The sequence below is a fragment of the Diplotaxodon limnothrissa genome, linkage group LG20 (genome assembly GCF_057381915.1).
Source record: "Diplotaxodon limnothrissa isolate DT_005_m linkage group LG20, D_limnothrissa_male_GT1.1, whole genome shotgun sequence".
In the NCBI taxonomy this organism is placed as follows: Eukaryota; Metazoa; Chordata; class Actinopteri; order Cichliformes; family Cichlidae; genus Diplotaxodon; species Diplotaxodon limnothrissa.
This window is the reverse complement of record NC_140615.1, coordinates 6,214,000-6,235,055: the sequence shown is the minus strand read 5'-3', so window position 1 is coordinate 6,235,055 and position 21,056 is coordinate 6,214,000. Positions and strand designations below refer to the sequence as shown.

Here is a 21,056-nt window from a genome sequence, read left to right as displayed (position 1 = left end):
AAGGGAAATCAAACCAGTGAGTGTGTGCGCTCTATTTTTGTTGAGGGGACGACATAGTATGTGCACGGGCCTATGTGTGCAAACGGAAGACCAGCTGCTTTCTTAACAAGCACCTAAAGCTCAGGAGGTACAATGAGAAGGTTGGTGGTTCGATTCCCAGCTCCTCCAGTCCGGATGTGCCTTAAATCACTCCAACACATCATCACTCCGTAATGCCATCAAGGCAATAATTACTATTACATATGCAGCCATGTTTAAATGGACAGGTTCAGGTTAGCTCCTGTGTATATGCTAAATCCTATTAGCATGATAGGAAGTTGCTTCAGAGTCCAGTGTGCACATCTCTTACCTGTAGGGTCATCGTCAGCTCCCTCTGCAGCTTCAGACTCCGTGTCGGCCTCCACTTCACGGGTGATGGTGCTCACAATGCGTAGCTCGGGGAACAGCGTCACTCCTTCCTGGCTCTCAAATTCAGCTGCACTGCGGGCAAAGTGGTCAATGCCGCTCAGGCTGATCTTGGGTTCTTCTGGTTGCAGCACCATCACGTAACCTTCAGCATCTGGCACCGTTACGCAGGACTCCTCGTTAAAGCATCTGTGAAATAGACGATTTTAAATGCTCAGAAATGTGATTTTCCTTCTGTCTTTTTTTTTTTTTTAAATCACGTTGCTGCTTCTCCCTATAGAAGAAAAGTGGCATGCTGAATAGTTGGGAAGGTATGTGAACAAATTTGAGCCAACAACAGTGTGCGGCATAAAAGACAAAGGCCTTTATTTGTGCTTGTGTAGAAGCCTAAAGCTCACCTATCTGTACAAATGGCAAAATAAAATTGTTTCATCAGTTCTTGTGGGTATTTGTGTATTTTTATGCATCAAGCTGTTTGATGTGTAACAAATAAAGAACACATTCTTTCTTTTCACTGACATTAAATGTCACTTTGACTGCAACAACATATAAAAAGCTAATTTCAAAAGTTCCTCATCAATTATAAAAATTTAACTGCCATCACAAGAAAAAATAAAAACAATTTAGTCTGATTACTCAGTCCACATCATAAAGCTGGGAGCTGATGCACATTTGTGCATGTGCAAATAAGAACAAATACTAAACGACTTCACCAACTGGAACAAATCTCACACTAGGCTCAGAACAACCACGAGAGCTTTGATATATTCATTTCATACTCGTGTATAAATCAGTAAAACTACTGCTGTTCTTACTGACTTTCCAGTGCTGCAGACATCAAAGAGAATAGAAAAGAAAGGAGAGGGAAAAAATGGATACTGCTCTTCAGTCTGTCATTCTCAAGCAGCAAAACACATTGTGTTTATTCTCTTTGTTATGGGCATCAGGTAAAACTCTTGACCTCCATTTTACCTCAATAAACCATCCTCACATTTTAAGCAGCAGCAGAGAAGCTTTCTGAATGTCTATGAGGCAGAAAGGACCTGCTTTATAAACAACACAGGGCTGCTGCTGCCGGCCAACAGATGAAGTGACAAGACACAGGCCAGGCTGCGAAAACAATAAGTGCTTCTGGCTTCTTCTTCTTCTTCTACTTACTTTACTGTGGTTGAGATACGCAGGTGCCTGATTCCAGGGGTTGGGAACTGGCGGGAGTTTAAGTAGGAGATGTGCTGCATGACCTTGTCAAAGGCATCGATGTCGTCACCTTCCACAGTCAGAGAGGACTGGTTGGGGTTGAATTCCACCTGAGAGAAGAAAACAAGGTGAGGGATTTGTGAATAACATGACCTGTGACTGATGCTGAGCTAACAAACATAAACAATCCTTTCCAGCATCAGTCCTGGAGAACCACTTAAAGTAATTCATTCAGCAAAAATGCAACTTTTGAGGTAAATATTCTCCAAAAGTTGCAGGTTTAAAATTAAAAATTGTTTTTTTTTTTTTTTATTTGGTTGGATGTTACGAACCACAGTTCATTACTTGAGCGAGCTGTCAAATGATATAAAAAAAGATTCACTTCACAAACTCAAAGCTTTCTTTGCCTCCTCACCTTGATAGCTGAAGCTACCTCCTCAGGCAGCTGCACGTCCAGTCCTTCTTTGCACGTGTACAAACAGTCGATCACCTTCTTGTTCTCCAGCTTGCCGGTGCGGATAATCAGCCCCGCTAGGTTACCGCGGAAAAACTGCGCCATTCGAGCATTTCCACCTGGTTTCCAAGACAACACATAGAAGTTATTTAGGGGGTAGATTTCACAGGCTTCACCTTTTCTGAGCTGGAGCTTCAAGCATGCTGTCGCACTGTACAAAGCTGGCGTGAATGGAGTTCATGCAAGTTAGTATGTGTGCCCTTCAAAAGGCCCGAAGCCCAAAGAGCAAGACAGGTAAATGATTGATGAGCTTATGCACGCCAGCGGCAGCATGCAACGCTTGCATTAAAAGGGTGAACGGCTTACTGTGGGAAAAGAAATGACACCAACAGGGAAAAAAAAAAAGAAACTCAAAGGGATTGCGTAAGATAATGATGAATTAATCCTCTTTAGTCACCTCATTTTCACAAAATAACAGAGCCATCTTGAGGGCCGCAAAATGCTCATGATCTGAAATTTGGAGTTGACATTTCGAGAGAGGTACGCCACTCCTGTCTTCCAGCTACATCATAATGAGCATTAGTCTGCACCACTGCGGAGTCAGCGACAAACTACATCTCAAGGTCGCGTATTCATCCACTGATGTGTGTGTGCGCGCTTCTGCTGCAGGTTTGTTATGTGATACAGAGGAGTTACTGCTTCCAGCCTCAAGGTCAAGCTCTGAAAGAAAAGCCAGCATGGCTAAAAGGCTGCAGCTGGATCGGACTCTTGACTCGTTATAGATTTATTTGCGATCTGCTGGTGTATCAAATGCTGGGGGGAAAAATAAACAAATAAGGGGAAAATGAGAAAAAAACCCAACTGCATAGCTTTTGCAGTTAGAAGAGAAAATAAAATACATGGGAGTCAGGCGCCACTAAACATCAATACTGCAACAAAACAAATTATTTTTGCATCTAGAATGGGTAGGAATCATTCTAGTCTTAATGGAATGAGGATGCAATTAGCATGGTGGGACATTGTGGACACATGGACATATCTGAGTAGTAAGGGAAAGACGTGAGCAACCTGAACTGGGCTCAGAGACTGTCTCAGTGTCATTGTCATGTCCTGAGTTTTCTGTAAAGGACAGAAACAAGAGAGCAGGAAGAGACAGGGAGGAAGGTTGAGGATCTGGAGGAGAGATTCAGATGCTACATACGAGGTCACGTCATTTATATTACAAAGAGTTAATACGCCATTGGCTGAATATAAAGTAACAGTTTATACAAGGTAGTTTATGTCATCTAGCATGAACACAGTTTTAACTCTTTCTAATAGAGTATCAAACACACAAAAGAAGAACTTGTGTTTCAATACAATGCATATAAATGATATAAATGTCAAAAAAGAGAGCTCTCCAAAAATCAGTTACACTGTTTACCTTGCCAGCAGGCACCAATCGTGAGCTGAGTTTCTATCTTGGAGGCGTGCAGTGGGTAGTCCTCTGTAACCAGGAAGGGCTCAAAGGTAGTCCCATCCACAAATACAGAAACAGTGGGGAACTCCACATTAAGCACATAGTGATGCCACTCTTTGTCACACACCTGGAAAGATGACAGCAGGACGAGTGAAAACCTGAAATCTAGACTCTGCAGTACACTGAAACCTGGTTTTTATTATTATTTTTAACTTTATGTGCCGCCTCATGCTGTGCACTGGCACAAAGTTGAGTTTTGGAAGCAGCAGACCTGGTCGAGCTTCCAGTGAAACTCTGCGGGTTTATAGTTCTCTGCCTCAGATGGCTCCTGGCGTAGGAGAAAGATCAGCCTGCAGTTGTGGATGTAGAGCGAGTAATGGTGTCTGTTCATCTCTGCAGAGAAGAAAACAACAGAAGAGATCAGGATGAGAAACTGTAACTCTAAAATATTCAACAATTTCCCTTGTGGGATAAATTAAATATCTGACTATCCATGGAAATGTGTAGCAATGTATTTGTGGAAAATATCACAATCTTCTTAAGAAACCATAACAAATGTGTTTTCGTGATGATTCTCCAGGTAAAACTGAACTCTTGTGCTCCAGCTCAGTGTCGAAATCTGTAATCTGTCAGAACACTAAGTGTTGAGAAGGTGTGGACTGAATACAGGCCCTTTTAGCAGCCTCTCTCTATTAAAAAAAAATCGCTATGTGGCTGTAATATGCACAGTGTGGTTTAGCAACGCCTTACTGGAATTAGCAAAACCTCAGGAGAAAACAGAAAACAATGCCTGGATGGGATTTTACAGACTGACGCAATACCTGTGAACATTTAGCATTAATGGTGCCCTCATATGTATGTATGTAGCCATACATCTAAAACCTAAGTACAATGAGTGTGCTGATAGAAATGGATGGTCCTTAAATACCCTGATTCATGGATACATAGATTATGCTTTTTTTTTTTTGCGTCTTCACAATCACTCTTAAAACGCTGAACTATTTGCCCACATAGTCTCTCACAGAGTGGGCATCCTCTCCTTGTATCTGATTCTGAAAGATTTAACCTTTATGGGAAGGTTGTTGTTTTTTGGTAACCAATTAACACTTATTAATACACCATCAAACTGACACAAAGGTGGTTGTAGCTAAGGAGGCAGACCAGGTCATCTACTAATCAGAAGTTAGGTGGTTCAGTCCCTCACTGCTCTGCATGCCAAAGTATCCTTGGGCAAGATACTGAACCGTAGGTTGTTCCTAATATATTGATTGTAGTGTGCGCGTTAGATGCAAGTGCTTGCATGAATGCAGTTGTGAATGGTCTACGTTAGAAAAAGTGCCCATGCAGAGTAGAAAAACACCATATAAGAAACAGTCAATTTATCATTAACATGAAGCAAATAAAAATTTTAAAATATGGTTTAAATGATGAAAATACATTTCAGTTTTACGTGGTTCTGTAAAGCTAAAGCAAAATGAGATTCGTCTTTCTGTTCCAGACTCTGCTGAACAAAGGTCACAAATGACCCATGATCTCATGGGTATGGGAGCTTCCTGTCCAGGCCACAGCCCTGATGTAATCCTCCTTATATAAGCAGCTGGGCCGAAGCTGATGAACTGGCTCCCCGTCACTGGCCACGGCAGAGACTTTACAGTCCGTAAGATCAAGGAGCTTGTGACCATGGAGAAAATTTACAACTACTGTCAAAATGGAAAGGTCAGCAAGCGCTCAGCGGGATGTGAGAAAGAAATTAAAAAGGAATCACGTTTCCATGTGTTAGACCACCAGCTGAGCACAAACACTGATTATAGCCTGAAGTTTCAATGGTAGGGTCTTTTTGTTGTTGTTTTTTTTTTTTTAAATCAGAGGATCTCTTCAGACACCATATGTGCACCAATAATCAGTATCCGCCAGATATTTTAACAGCACAGTTTTGAGATTAATGAGTCCATGTGCCATGCTTATTATATGTATGAAACAAGACGCTCTGTCCTACAGAACTCTTCAAACCTTCTGTTCCAAGATTTTTATTAATATTTCATGCCAGCATTACAGTATTATTTAATCTTATCATGCCACTGGCAAATGGATGCACTTTATTACATTAGGAAAGGTGAAAATTGGGTAGTGCATGTCATTTATATGCTAAAAACAAGGCATTTTTGCCTTTTGATAGGTGGTTTATATATAATGGTCTAGCATATATAATTAAACTTTTGTGGCTATTAGCATGATTTTACTGGAATTACAGCAATAGGGACATCAAGGTGGCACTGTAGCCTTACAGCAAGAAGGCTCAATTCCACTGTGTGGAGTTTGCATGGGTTTTCTCCAGGTACACTGGCTTTCTCCCACAGTCATGCAGTTAGCGGGGTTAGGTTAATTGTTGAATCTAAATTGCCCATAGGTGTGAATGTGAATGAGAATGATTGAGTGTCTCTATGTGTCCAGAGTACATCCTGGACAGACTGGCAACCTTTCCAGGGTGTATCTTATTATAAAGCTAAATCTTCAATTAAAGTGGACTGACAGGAAGATTTAATCTATACAGTGAGTCAGTTATCTTTTTCCCCCCTTTTTAACAGTTGAATAATAGTTGGAGCCTTTAAATACGCATGTTTATTTTATTCACAATAAGCTGTGACTCCTACCCGTTTTGTCAGAGTTGCAGAGGATTGTCTCCTTCTCGTGGGCCCCAGGGCCGTGTCTCATCCACACAGAAATGGTGAAGGGGTCCTTCAGGCTGGTGCTCACCATACCATTAGGAACCTTGATGGCCTGGGTGCCATTAAATTCAAACACCTGATCGCTGTCGTGGCCGTTATCGGTTGGCAGCCCTACAGTCCAGTTAGCAGAGCTGCTGGGAGCAGGAAGGAGCTCCACAGTGCCGGAGCTGGCTCCTAATAAAGAAAGATGGTATACTTACTTGTATGTGGCTCACAGAGTTATAAAACAACTACTGACAAGGACCATTTCCAGTTCCTTACCACACAACTTATGCAGAGACTTCTCAGAGTAGGTGTCACGATCACAGCCCTTTCCAATATGGTTGGTTTCCAGTTCAATACTGGCCCGGATGGACGTGATTGGCTCATCACAGGTCTCCAAGTGCATGCTGGGGAAGAGGGCCAAACTACCAGTGCCAGGCTCGTATTCAATCCTCTTATTGAAGCCTGAAAAAGAAGCAGAGAGAGTAAAAAGCATTAAAAGATGTTATTTAATTAAAAGCCTTTTTAATACTAATCACTCATTAAGAAGTATTCCTCTTCTTTTGAGCTTGAATGAGGCCTTATAGTTTAAAGGAGTTCAATTATCCTTCTCAGCCTGTTTGGACTGCGTCAGTGATCATTTACATTCAACACAAAAGACACAACTTAACAGTGATGGCTGGCGAGCTACAACAAAGGAGGAGAGCTTTCATACCTTGCCAGCTGGGCTTGCAGGTGGGCTTGACGCTGATCTTCACCAGCACGTCCTCAGAGGCTCGGTTCTTTCCGCAGTCGTAGGCGGTCACGGTCAGTTTATACATGCGCTCTTTGCCATAGCTCAGTTTTTCTGTGTTCTTGATAAAGCCTGAACAGAGCAGGTGGGGGGGGAAAATGTAATTTTAATAGAAGGACCATTCTTTAACTTCAAAGCTGTGGCTGTGCTAAAATTGGCAGAGGTATCGGTAGGTGTAGAAATCCTCAAAGCACTAAAACATTAAGCGTTTCAAACAGAATTATAGAGTAAAGACTATTTAAAAAACAAAACAAAAGGGATTTATCGACAAGCCAAACAAACTGATGGACCACTCTTAGGATTCATAACATTTTGAATTGAGACGCTGTACTGAGAGTTATTTTCAAAGCTTTTGTGTATGCAGAGTCTCACAATTAAAGTGTCACATGACCGGTTCTCACTGATCTCCTCATATTATCACCCATCCTTATTTATTTTTTTAGTTAGGCATTATAATCGTCAGAGTTTGAAAACTGGGTCTTGACTTTTTCTATTTATTTTTTGTTAAAGATAAAAAGAAATCCTCTTAAAATCCGGCACTAATCACTGACCAGCTCGGTGACGTTCAAAGAACGCCGTCATTGTCTTGCAAACCGACAAGTTTGTGCTGAATTTTGAATGACGGCCCTGCAGCATCATCATTTAAACTAATCAACAGGCACTGTGAAGCGTGTCATTGCACTCATGAGTCTTGGGCGTGGGCTGCGGCTTTTTTCCAGTGGGCACAAAGACAAAGGCGCTATGTGAACATCCGTACCATCCTTGTCGATGGTGAAGGGCACATCAGGGGTCACAATCTCGTAGTTGCAGATTTGGCTAAACTGGAACGAGCAGTCGGCATCCACCGCCTCCACCTTCAGGATGCTGTCGTACTTCTTTCCCTCGATGACGGTGGCTTTGTAGGACTTCTCCTTGAACACTGGTGAATACTCGTTGATGTCGTTCACCTGGATGTGGACAGTGGCCCTGATAGAGAGATATTCAAGTTAGGACACTTTATCAGTTGGATAGTCAATGGTTTATTTATTTATGTTATTTTATTATGAAAATGAGACCTTACATGATCATCCTCATTCATGGATAACTAAGACTGATCTCAAATCCTGGAGTGGTTAAAATAAAATAAATTCTTGACTTTAAGCCCTGGCCTGGCTTTTGCTTGATTACTGCAGATGGAAAGAATAATCTTCTTGTGTTGAGTCGACTCTATTTGTAATCATTACTTCATCACTACTGATCTTTTTTGTTTTTTTGAAAAGGTGCAGCTTAATTTTCTGTTGACAGAAAAATCAAATAACCATCTAATCATGACCCTTATTCCATTCATTCAAGATTGGAAATCCTCACAATCCAGATGTGCATTCATGTCACCAAATGTTCATGGATAATTACACGGCTCATTCGGGAAAGGATTCCCTTGACAGTTCCCACAATCAGCATAAAGACTTAACAAAACGCAGCTTTTGATTTTACGCCAAAACCACATATTTATATTTGCACACTTGTGTGCTTGCTCTGCTTTGCTTTCATAACCCATTCGTCAGGGCAAATGCATCAGATTTGATGATGCATTTGAACCACAATCAGGATTTTTTTACTTAGGAGACCTAAAATGATTTTTCTTTTTGTATTCCTTTATAGTAGCATATGAACAAGTGATCACTGTGAGCCAAAATCTGAGGCTTCCCACTGCTCTGTCATATTTTTTTTAGATAGTTAAAAACATTTTATCTCAAAGAAAATGTGCTCAAAGATAATTGTGCAACACTTTTAGTGCAGGGGTTAACTCACTTATGAGACTTCTTCATGTTGGCACCATCAGGACCCTCTCCACAGTCGTAGGCTTGGATGGTGAAGGTGTGCTCCTTCTGCAGCTCACAGTCCAGCTTGTCCTTTGCCCTGATAACCCCCTCTCCAGTGGACTTGTCCAGGACCACTGCCTCAAAAGGGACATTCTGCCCGTGGATCCTGAAGCCGCAAATCTCACCTGAACATGTTAAGAGCCAAAACAGAGCTTGCTCAGAATAACTGGTGACCGCTGTGAAATTTAAACGTCTAATGAAGCGATTAAGCAATTATATTAACCACAAAACAAATTAATTAAACGCCTCAAAAATAAACAAAATCAAATCAAAGTCAGCCACAGGTTTTGGGAGCCAGGGACTTGTAGATTGAGGTGCGTGGGGTCTGTGGAGGAAGCCCGTGTGGGTGAGTAGTTTGGGGGTGGGTGACATTACGTATCAGTACAGAGAGTGTATTTTCCAAGCCACTTGAAAACATTGCATCCAGTCATGCAGGCAGAAACTGAAAAAATGTGGACAGGCATTTCACAGGAGTACTTAAGATATTAAAAAAGTAAGTCATGAAACAAAGTTTAAAAGTAAGCATATAGAGCACAGTATATTTGTTGAGAATAAAAAAAACAAAAACGTTACATCCTATCTCATGAGACAAACAATATATAACACAAATTATAGGAACAAAAATTGAAATCCTTAACAATAGAGACCATTGAGATTCAGCCATCCTGGCTTAAATGTCTGCAAAAGAAAAGAAAAGGGGGAAAAAAAGCCCAGACAACGCTTAATATTTTGGCACAATTTGAGAAAAGTCTTCCTGTGTAATTTTGCCTCTGACCCAAAACTACTGCAAAATGAACTGAAAAGAAAACCATGAAATCATAGAGAACTAAACCAGTACAAAAACAGTTTTCAAACAAAAACAAAAGTACTGGATGAGAACTGGGGTTAGAAATATCAACTTGCTTGACATCCACATCAAATGACAACTGCAGCCATGCTAATGGTAGAGGTTAGTGGTGGAGAATTAGAAATCAAGAGATCCACTGAGGCAAAGATGCGATAACAGAAACTTTGCAGCAGAGAGAGTTTGCATTAGTTAACAATCTCAGCAATCTCACGTGAAGACTTAAATGTCAGAAAGGTTCACAGGAGTCACTGGAATTGTGCAGCTATCACGAGGTCATTAACGGCCACAACCGAGCATGCTCGGTGCCTTTAAGATGGTTACACTTTAAGGTTCAGCTTCTTAAAATACCAATTAGAGTTTCAATTTCTGCTCCAATTGCCGCATGTTAAAGAGGTTATAAAATAATCCTACACAGACTTTTAAATTGGAGTTGTGTAGAAAATTGCTTTAGCCTTCTGCTTCCCCCCCCTTTCTTTTTTTTTTTCGGGGAATTAAAAGGACCGAATTGGACAAAACGGCAAAGAGACTCAGAACTCCTGTTTTTTGTTGTTGTGTTATTTTAAAGCGGCTTCTGTTTCCTGCTGACAGCTGAAAAACTGTTAGGGTCTGCAAACTGCAATGGATGTCTCATGCACAGATATTTCTAAGAACAGTCAGCCCCCACATCACACTTTTCATCCAGCTGTTGGAACGGCAAAAACTTCAGGGTGAGAAAATAAAACGCAAGGTCAAGAAAACCAAATGGGGAGTTTACAGAGCATGAGCACGAGGAGTTTCTGTGTAAAAGTGTGGATGCTGGTTTTAGCGTTAGTGGGTTAATAGTAACAAGTAAGCACAAGGCAGAAGAAAGAGCCCAAGATCACCTTCTTCAGTGAGGGTCACCTCAAAACTCTCTACAAGGAAGGGAGACAAGATAAACCCAGATCAGTTCAGAGAAGAGTTAGAAGCTGAGAGATAACACACACAGAGGACAGGAAGATAATACACGCTAGCTAAAGGCTTACAATACCTCCCTCAGAGAAACAAAAAACATACTGCGAGTGGGGAATAAGGGCTACACCAGAGTAAACAAGTACTAAACAAGTTAAAAAAGAAAAAGAATATATAATTAGAGGATAGTTTAGACAGTCCGTTTTAGACAAGTGTGGAAAGTCAGTCCCGTCACATTGAAATCATATTTCTCAAAGCGTCACATTTACCATTTTCATTCATTTTTTAATATATTTTATATATTAAACTTTAAGACATGAAGATAAAGTAGCTTAGGAAAAACAAAACGACAACTTCTTTTGTTGCTTAGCTGATGTTTTCAATCTCTTTAACAGGTGAGCTGGGCCTTTGTTTGTACCTACTGAACAATTAGAAATGGATTTCACATTAGCCAGTGCAAGCTGGTATAGTGGATGGATGGAGGTGCTGCTAAAGTCTGACATGCAGTCGGCACTGTGGCTGCTGAGTTTAACACGCTTCTAACGACCAGCTCACATCAGGAGTTTAGGATTTCCTTAGCTTTTCATTTATCTCACAGGCCTCTCAGTTCGGATCAGGTCAGCAATCACAAGGATAGTTAAACATTTATCCTCAGCCTGCCTAGTACTAATTAAATACAGTGAGTAATGTTCTCAATACATTCACACACTCACAAAAGGTTAATATCTTAACCCATTTTCCAGGAGCTGTGTGGCAGAAACAAGATTCTTCCTCCTTTCGCCTTGTCTATTACTTCTCAGGGAATGAAATAACCAGATCTGGTGGGTGGGCCATTCTTGCTTTGTGTTTCACACTTGTGTTACAGCACAGTCATCCATGAGCACTGAGCTTGTGTTCAAAGGCTTTAGTCTCAGCCATTTCAGTTCCAATTACCCTGCCCGTCCCACAGCGAATCAGCCTTACAGACAACTTATATAGCAACTCCTCGTTCGTGGTGAAGCTTCTGTTCCTCAGACTGACTTAAGAACCTGGGATTGGGCTTCTGAATGATCTGCAGGCTGGCTTAAAGTGAACCCTGCTTGCTGGCACAGAAGAACCGACTAAAAAGGAGGCTGCATGACAGAGTAGGTCACCCCTGCTGCCACGTGAAGCCGGACTGCTTGCTCTGTCTCAAAAGAGCAAGTTCACAAGGACACACAGTCCAATCGCAAAAGGCCTGCTCATCAAAAGAGCTGAAACAAACAGGACTCCCCTCCCCAAAGCTCTGCATTCAAAACAATTTTTATGTGAAGGGAGACAAACATCATGCAGAGAGTTGGGCATATTACTCTAATCATGGCTCTCTTGGTGCAGTTGTCCACCTTAAAAAGCTGCCAAGCCAATCAGCTCAGGAGAAATTTCACATAACTTTGTCAAGAAGATTACATTTGGCATGTCCTGTGGCGTGCACGTGGATGCTAAAGCCTCACATTCTAAATCAGGGGGAGTAATCTGTGATTAAAACAGTCATATAAAGCCTGGTGAGAGCACCGAGTGTGAAGAGAGCCGCAGACAAGAGATCACACAACTCATGTGATGTGAGATGGTGGGAAACCATTTCCAGTGCTGTGGTGCTTTGAATCATGGCCAAAGTCAAGCCTGATGTGATTAAAAACCCCAGAGCTAATGCTGCCTTGGTACATAAAGCACACTAATTGTGCCTCTACAGTGGGAGAGAGGGAGGGGGGGAAAAAAACTTGGTAAGAAACTGTACATCAGTATGGCAGGCAAGTCATAAAAAACTAATGTGCAGAAATGTGTTAGCAGAACTTATTCAAGAGTGAGCTGACAATTAAGACCTGACAGTTACTGTCTTCTTTCTTCACTGCAGACTCACTGCTTTGATTTGTATCCGTGTGCATAGCTAATCTAAGATTACAACCTGTATCACAGAAAGAATTACGAGCAATGTATAATGAGACACCCTGCAGGGAAAGAGACCTCCACACATTAACCATGACATAGATGTAATTTTTTAAAGAATCAAGTGTTAAACAAGCTTTATTCTATTTCATTTATCAAGAAGAATAAGATTTTAGCAAGTGGATGGACTCTTTTTCTTCTTCAAGTCTATAAACTATTCCTGCAGTTTTTCCTGCATCCATAATACTTGATAATGTCACAAAGCTCAAAAGGTACAAACTAATTAGTGGATGTTTTCTGTAATTTGGTGCGAAAAGAAGAATTCTTGTTAAGGAACAGATGCAGCAGCATTAAACGCTCTCTCTCACCTGCGTAGCGTAGAGGAGCATCTTTGTCCAGTGCAATCAGAGGAGGGTCCAGAAGAACTTTGTCATCATTTTCTGTTACGATCCCATGGTACGTTGTCTCAATCCATGGTTTGTGCTTATTAACTGTCAGAGGGAGAGCGAGACAGAAAATGTAAGAGTATGTAAAAAGTAAAAACACTAAATATCTGTCCACAATCGAGCTGGCAACTTGTTTTTCCTCTCACCAATGCTGAATAACAAACTGACACTGTGTGTGTGTGATCTCATTGCTGGCCTGACTTTTCTTTCCCCTCACCAGTGAAGCTTAAATACATTTTTAATGAGGTTTTGGATGCTTTTAATGGTATTTTTAGAAACGACATTAGAAGCAACACAAAACAAGAAAAGATCACATACAACAGCAACTGGCAACCATGAGCCCTGAAGGAATGAGAACATGCATTGTTTACAGAAGGAAGGAGCAGGTCCAACACTGATGTGCCGCCAAGCATGTGTATCAATACTGGCACATTTTTCAGACAGCATCAGCGAGGAAAAATTAATCTCACAAGCTTCAATTAAAAATAAAAGAATTTTTGGTTCAGGATTTAAAGGGTTAAAACTGATGACAAATGCATAGGAATATCAATAATATCAATATTCATCACTAATAAAAACCCTGTATTGAACATCCTTCTATAGCTTCAGTTTTAAGATGTACAAGTTACAAAGCATGATCCACAGTTTGCATGAGTTAATTTGTCCTGACAGTAGATTCAGGGGTGATAAAGACTTTCAGGCCAGTTTTTGGAGCGGCAGTCGAGCCGTTTACATCACTGCGTGCTCATCGGCCTGAGACGAAGCCCAGCTGCAGACGGGACTCGGCTGTAGCTGGCGGCTGCAGTAAAAAGCTGCAGTGAGTGACATATTTGGGATGCAGAACATGGCGCTGATGCGGGGAGATACAGCTCTCTTACAGCCAATATGCGAGCACTTCAGAATGCGAGGGAGGGCGGTATTCCTGTGCTACTGATCTGCAAAGGTGACGCTGACGCTGGCTGACAGCACGCCGTGGGGGACAGATACGGTCGAAAAGGTAACCAGACGAGGCACAACAACACATAAATACGTCCAAATTGCTCTGACGCTGATTCACTGCATTTTGGAATTGTAGCTTTAGTTCAGGCATAATATCACATTAAGAAAATATTATATAACAGCTCTACTTTTTATACTGTGATGACACAAACAAACAGAGCTTGCCGAAATCCGTTCAGACACGCTGCCTCTACCCCGACCAACCGCAGTTCTTATTCAGATGGTAAATTTGAATAGAAACAATCTAATCCCTGCTAACAATGAAGTGCTGCAATAGCCTAAACAATCAATGGCAGGAAATCATTGATCACAGCATAATTAGGAGGCTCACAAATAGGAAACATTTCCAGTTATATAACAGGTAGGATTGAGAGTGATCTCTTTTAATAATCAATAAGATGAGAAAAACTCCCAGTGTAGGCACTTTTCAAACACAGGCACTTTTGGGGGGTTTATTGATAAGAATGCTACAGCTGTTAAAGCACACGTGAAGTGACCTCAGGCTGCTGTTGGATGTAAATAAGCCTTTTCTGTAACATTCAATTTTCTAAGATGAGACAAAAAGCAATAGGGCAGATACAGACTTTCCACAAACAAGTTAAACATCAATTACCTGCTTCATGAGCTTTTTCCACTTTTAATCACAACACTGCAGGGAAACATTGCAGTGCTGAACTGCTTAAATAATAGCCTCTAAAAGCCTGGTTTGCTATTAAAAGGACCATTTTGAGAGTGTCAGACACAAACTGGATTTAAAGAAAAGACAGTGGGAGGGTCCATTATCAATGCTTTGTATCTGTCCACACACACTTTGGCATTTTTCACACAATATAAAAACTTTGGCATAACATCAAACTGTAATTATAATCAAACACTCTTTGCACAGTACTAAACATAACTGGCAGTTACTCAAATACGCTTATAGCTCAGCATGATAATTATTTCATGAGCCATATTCTCCTTTAATCACCTTGTTTAAAAGCTCAAAATTGCATTTTTACATTTCTGGTTGCTTTACATCAATAACAAAGAAAAAAAAATGATAAAAGGTTACATGAACAGAAATCTTAAAATCGACCAATTAATTGCACATGATAATGCTGATCCTATGCACAAAATTCATTAACAAGACAACAAACAGCTTTACGATTAATTACCGGATCTGTGCTTCAAAATGTTCACGGATATTCTCACGAATGTACACATGAATGTGTGTATTGTTAAACTTTTACACTCAATAACTGATAACTAATTGTTCCAGAAACGCTTTTAGTAAGCAAACTGACCCAAAGGATATCCAGACCTTCATAAATGTGTGTCGTTCCACTAAGACTTACACAAAACGCACACATTTTCAGATGTTTTTCCTACCTGACTTTTTACAGTTACATAGCAATTGCAATATGGCATGCAGTGAAATTACTTTACTAATAGGAAGGTGCCTGATGTTCTCCAAGAGAGTCTGGGCTACAATTACATTATGAGCTTTAAATAGTAGCCACAGATGTAAACAGAAAACCCACACAAGCATAAACGCACAATGTAAATGTTTTCAGATGACATTTGGTGACAGCCTGCCAAATCCAATTTCAGTGAAGCAAATGAATTGCATTTGTGTCATTGCATAATTAAGTGTAATTCTCAGTTATTGCACAATCAATGGAAATTAATTACAAGCTACTTGCACGGGATTTGTACGACACACGCATCACCAAGCATTAGCAGTATTACCCAGAAATTAGTTAGATAGCCTTACAGCGAAGGAATTTGGCACAATCTACCAAGCAAGGATTTTCAATCATGACTTACAACAATTATACACTTTATACAGGCTGTGACATTAAATAATCATTATGAAACAGTTGATAACCCGTTAAAAGTGTGTCTGAACCGTACAATATGTAATAACCTCAAGTCTAGTCTTAGCAAGGACAAAAATACTGCACAGCTATGACAACAAACTGAGTTTAAACGTCACTATGTTAACTCAAATTGAGTCTTTAACAATATAAAAAACATTTTATTTGACACAACTTTACACCAGTGCCTTGATTGAAGGCGCTGCTTTGCCTGCCAGTAATTTTTGATTTGATCGAGCCTAACGAATAGTCTTTGCATCTCGTGACCCTGAAGTGAAGTGGATATCTTCAGACAGATTGCCAGAACAGACCAGTACTACAATAATCAGCTCTAGCTTCTTCAGACTCACACTTACTGTGAGCTAGGTCACATGATCACATTTGTTCACGAGTCCTTTATGGCCTTCAGGACTAATACTAAATGGCAAGAGGTCATGCAGTATCCTCCAAGACTCTGAAATGTTTTGTATAAACCTGCAATCTTGCCTGTATTTGTATGGCACTTTACATATCCAGTCATCCACCCATTCACACACTGGTGATGACAAGCTACATTGTAGCCACAGTTGCCCTGGGGCGCACTGACAGAGGCAAGGCTGCCGGACACTGGCGCCACCGGGCCACACTGGCACCACCGGGCCACACTGGCACCACCGGGCCACACTGGCACCACCGGGCCACACTGGCACCACCAGTAGCCAACGGGTGAAGTGTCTTGCCCAAGGACACAACGACAGACTGTCCAAGCCGGGGCTCGAACCGGCAACCTTCCGATTACAAGGCAAACTCCCAACTCTTGAGCCACGATCGCCCATCAGATGAACCAAACCTGAAAAAAGGCATTAAGAAGGCCAAGGCGGACTATAGGAAGAAGATCGAGAACCACCTGGAGAGTAAGAACAGCCGGCTGGTGTGGCAGGGTGTCCAGCAGCTGACAAACTACAAGTCCAAATCAGGTATGGCTGAAGGTGACCCAGCATTGGCGGAGGAGCTGAACATCTTCTTCACACGCTTTGAGGTCACTGCACCCTATGCCTCAGAGGAACAGCTACACCATACAGCCCACAGCAGCAGTACCATCATCACTCTGGAGGAGCATGAAGTGAGGCGCACCCTGCGGGCTGTTAACCCGAGGAAGGCAGCCGGCCCAGATGGCGTACCAGGACGTGTGCTGAGAGACTGCGCAGACCAGCTTGCCTATATTTTCACCAGGATTTTTAACCAATCCCTTGAACAGTCAAACGTCCCACCCTGCCTCAAGACCTCCACCATAATACCCTTGCCCAAGAAATCTCATATCTCTAGCCTAAATGACTATAGACCAGTGGCACTAACCCCGGTGGTGATGAAGTGCTTTGAGAAACTTGTGCGTTACCACATTACAGCAGCCCTACCCAGCAGCCTTGACCCACACCAGTTTGCCTACAGAGCAAACCGATCGACAGAGGACGCCATAGCAACAGCACTCAATGTAGCATTAACACATCTGGAGAGGCAAGGAAGCTATGTGCGTATGCTCTTTGTGGATTATAGCTCGGCATTTAACACCATTCTTCCATACAAACTGGACGCCAAGCTAAAAGACCTAGGGCTTCCTCACAGCACCTGTAAGTGGATCAATAGCTTCCTCACCGACCGCAGACAGAGAGTGAGAGTGGGATGTTACACATCTCCAGCCCTAAATCTAAGCACTGGGTCGCCACAGGGCTGCGTGCTTAGTCCACTGCTCTACTCGCTTTATACACACGACTGCACCCCCGCCCACCAGAGCAACGCCATTGTAAAGTTCGCAGATGACACTACTGTGGTGGGGCTCATATCTGGGGGAGATGAGTCTGCCTACAGAGATGAGGTGGAGCGGCTGTCTTCATGGTGCAAGGATAACAACCTTCTCCTAAACACGAAAAAGACCAAAGAACTCATAATTGACTACAGAAGACACAAGACAGAAATCCAACCACTAATCATCAGCGACGACTGTGTGGAGAGGGTGGCAGACTTCCGCTTCTTGGGAGTCAGCATAGAGGGAAACCTATCCTGGAGTGTGAATACCTCTGAGCTACTGAAAAAGACACAACAGAGACTGTACTTTCTGAGAGTGCTTAGGAAGAACAACATCACACAGAGACTGCTGGTGTCTTTCTACAGAGCCTCCATCGAAAGCATACTAACGTACTGCATAGGCATATGGTACGCTAGCTGCACAGTGGCTCAGAGGAAAGCACTCCAGGGAGTAATCAACGCTGCCCAAAGGACAATCGGCTGCCCTCTCCTCAAACTGAAAGACCTACACAGTTCCCGCTGCCTCAAAAGAGCCCATAACATCATAAAGGACACCTCACACCCTGGACACTCCATGTTCGAACTGCTGCCTTCAGGTAAACGGTATAGAACAACATACACAAGGACTAACAGACTCAAACACAGTTTCTACCCAATTGCAATATCATGTCTCAATGCTACTAAAAGTAGATGACTTTCATTGCCCCTGTTGTCATTTGTGCCCTTGATGTTGGAATGCTTTCAGACATGTTTTGTTGGATGCGCTAACAAATTGATTGAGTGATTGATTGTTTGAGTGATATATCAACTAGGTCGTATGTTGAGTGTCTGTATGGGGCCTTAGGCCTGGATTGCTTGGGTGTATCTACGGTATGAGAATACTGTATTTTATATGTATTTCTATCTTTTATATCCTATCATTATAGTTTTTAAGTATTTATCTTTTGTGATGTTGCACTGACCAGAGACATCTTTCAATTTCATTGTACCTGTGACAATGACAATAAAGAATATTCATTCATTCATTCATTCATTCATCTCTCAGATAGAATAGCAATGAATTGCACTAGTTAAGAGTTATTTGCCCCAATATATTAAACACAATGCCCATTTACTTATCAATGCTAGGTGACAGATACCATTTTTCTACTGGCAACTATTGATCCAGTTGGAGATATATTCACAGAGGTGTATGTGTTTTGTGCATCAGAAGTTCGTGAGGGTGATCTCTGCCTATAATGCTTACTAGGACTAGAAAACCTTGGAAAAACCTGGTAGCTAGTCTAATGGTGGTCAACCCACATCTTTACTGATATATAATGAGGTTTTAAAATTCAACACTGAGGATACAGAGGACGTCCCCGAATGCCGTCTTTGCTCTGTAAAAGGAAATCAGTGAAAAAAGGATGTGCAGAATGGAGCCCAACCCCAAATGATAGCTTCAATGAGCCATTTAAATTATGTATAGCTGTACAGGCTTTTATTCTCAAGGAGACAACCCACTGAGACAGCAAAAATGCCAAGTGGAATGCCTCCATTCCCCTCAAGAAAAAGAAAATAAAATAAAAATAGGTAGATGAAGAAAATACTCTCAGACAGACAGGTGTATAGCACGGAACATCTTGCCATGTGACAACGCTACTTCTTTTGGGCAACCTTGAGTCCTGAGATTCCTAAAGATGTTACGTTGATCCGTTTCGCCTGCCCTAATCAAAAAGGTTTTGCTGCCAACAATCTAGGGTGCCAGACACCACAGGACACCTCAAGACGTCCTGTGTGAATACTCTAACTGGCTGGAGTTACTCACAGATATTGTAGCTTATAAATGTGTTTGTCTAATTGTGCAAACCTATTGTGCTATAAGTTTTAGTTTGAAGCATGCTTTTTGTATAACACAAAACTAATGAAAAATAATTAATAGTGATGTATACGCCTGCGAAAAAATGTTAACATGTCTGAGAAAACAGATGGCACACCTTTGACAGATTACCGCTACCATACTGCTGTCAAAAAACACAGCCCAAATCAAACAGACACTTCCCAGGAAATCAAATCTAAAACATTATTTTATTTAAAGTGGGAAATCTCACATGGATTGCATGAAATTGCCAACAAAGCCTTTTTGACAAGATCGCTTCATCAAGCCTGCAGTGAGTAGTGAGAACATTTGTTGTGCTTTGACAACATTTGACACAGAGGAACATGAGCAAATCTGAATTATTTACTTACTTAATAATAATAATAATAATAATAATAATAATAATAATAAGCTGATTATAAGGGGAGAAGATGTGTTTTAAGGGATGGACTGGCTGCTTTTAATAAAAATTAAAAAAAAATAAAAAAATAAAAAGGGGGAGACTTTGGGATGAGATTAGAAGTAAGGCCTTTGAAACAAGGCAGCCTGTTAAAGGCCTGCTGCTGCAGCACTGAGGATTTTCAACCTGGACGAGTGCCATTTCTTTAATTTAACTTAATCAGGAAATGAATCCATCTAATGCAGTGCATAGGCCCAACCAGCACAATTATAACCTGCAGACTCAAGTCTTCATACAAATCAAAGCATATAATTCAGCGGAAAGCTGAGTGATTAACATTAAACTGAAACTGGCCTTACTGTGTCTTGTGTTAGCAAAAAACAAATAAAATAAATCAGATTTACACTAGTTATATTAACCACCAACTAATCTTAATTGTATTTTTTAATGCCAAAAATGACCATGTTAAAAATGATAAGCAGCTAATCCTAAAATTTGTTAAACTGAATTTTTATTTGATCATCAAAATCACTGAAAATTAATCAGAATAGTTTTTCACATGTGAAAGAGCAGAAAAGAAAACTGGAGGCCGAAATTGGAGACAGAGAAAGAAAAAGCACTTAAAGAACCGTAATCATAAATATATTCTATGATACCAAAAGTAGTGGATATGCTGCACCTCTCTCCCAAAGAGCCCCTCAGTAATTTTATATTACATTTACAATTGTTTTGCTGCACTGCCGCAAGTGCAAAGAGGAGGTCCACCACAGTTCTAACTGTGTAGTGATACATCTACTCAATACTGTCATATAAATGTAACCAAGTATACGTGAATTATGATGTGATTTTTCTTGAAGTGCTCCAGTGGAACACACCAGAAATCTCGATTGTGCCGCCACTCTGATTTTAGCCGTACATAAACCTGTAATGTCAAACTATCAAACTGAAAAAAAAACCCAAAAACCTCCCCATAATTTTAAGCAAAGTCAACAAACTTCCAGCATTTACTGGCTGGTGATTCTATACATGAAGTTTTTAAGTCCTGGTCATAAAATAACTGCCCGCAGGAGCTGCCAAGATGCTCTCTGAGTTAAAAGGCTCAAAAGAGGTCACAGCAACAAGGAACAAAGTAGTTTCACGTTAAATCCATTTTTA

The 21,056-nt window shown here is 41.1% G+C and overlaps 1 protein-coding gene across 4 annotated transcripts in view; it reads right to left on the bottom strand.

Moving 5' to 3' along the window:
* Positions 1 to 21,056, bottom strand: part of clstn1 (calsyntenin 1) — a 37,992-nt gene that overhangs the window by 5,056 nt on the left and 11,880 nt on the right. Inside the window, exons 2-14 of one of the 4 annotated variants that reach the window (XM_085344511.1) lie at positions 12,926 to 13,048; positions 10,589 to 10,618; positions 8,808 to 9,003; positions 7,774 to 7,982; positions 6,939 to 7,088; positions 6,503 to 6,688; positions 6,167 to 6,415; positions 3,787 to 3,908; positions 3,480 to 3,642; positions 3,125 to 3,175; positions 2,018 to 2,175; positions 1,564 to 1,712; positions 350 to 594 (exon numbers count right to left, since the gene is read on the bottom strand). In XM_085344511.1, the coding sequence (XP_085200637.1) occupies positions 350 to 594; positions 1,564 to 1,712; positions 2,018 to 2,175; positions 3,125 to 3,175; positions 3,480 to 3,642; positions 3,787 to 3,908; positions 6,167 to 6,415; positions 6,503 to 6,688; positions 6,939 to 7,088; positions 7,774 to 7,982; positions 8,808 to 9,003; positions 10,589 to 10,618; positions 12,926 to 13,048 (2,031 nt within the window). The remainder of the gene's footprint in view (positions 1 to 349; positions 595 to 1,563; positions 1,713 to 2,017; positions 2,176 to 3,124; positions 3,176 to 3,479; positions 3,643 to 3,786; positions 3,909 to 6,166; positions 6,416 to 6,502; positions 6,689 to 6,938; positions 7,089 to 7,773; positions 7,983 to 8,807; positions 9,004 to 10,588; positions 10,619 to 12,925; positions 13,049 to 21,056) is intronic. The other 3 variants (XM_085344513.1, XM_085344512.1, XM_085344514.1) reach the window with 3 other exon arrangements.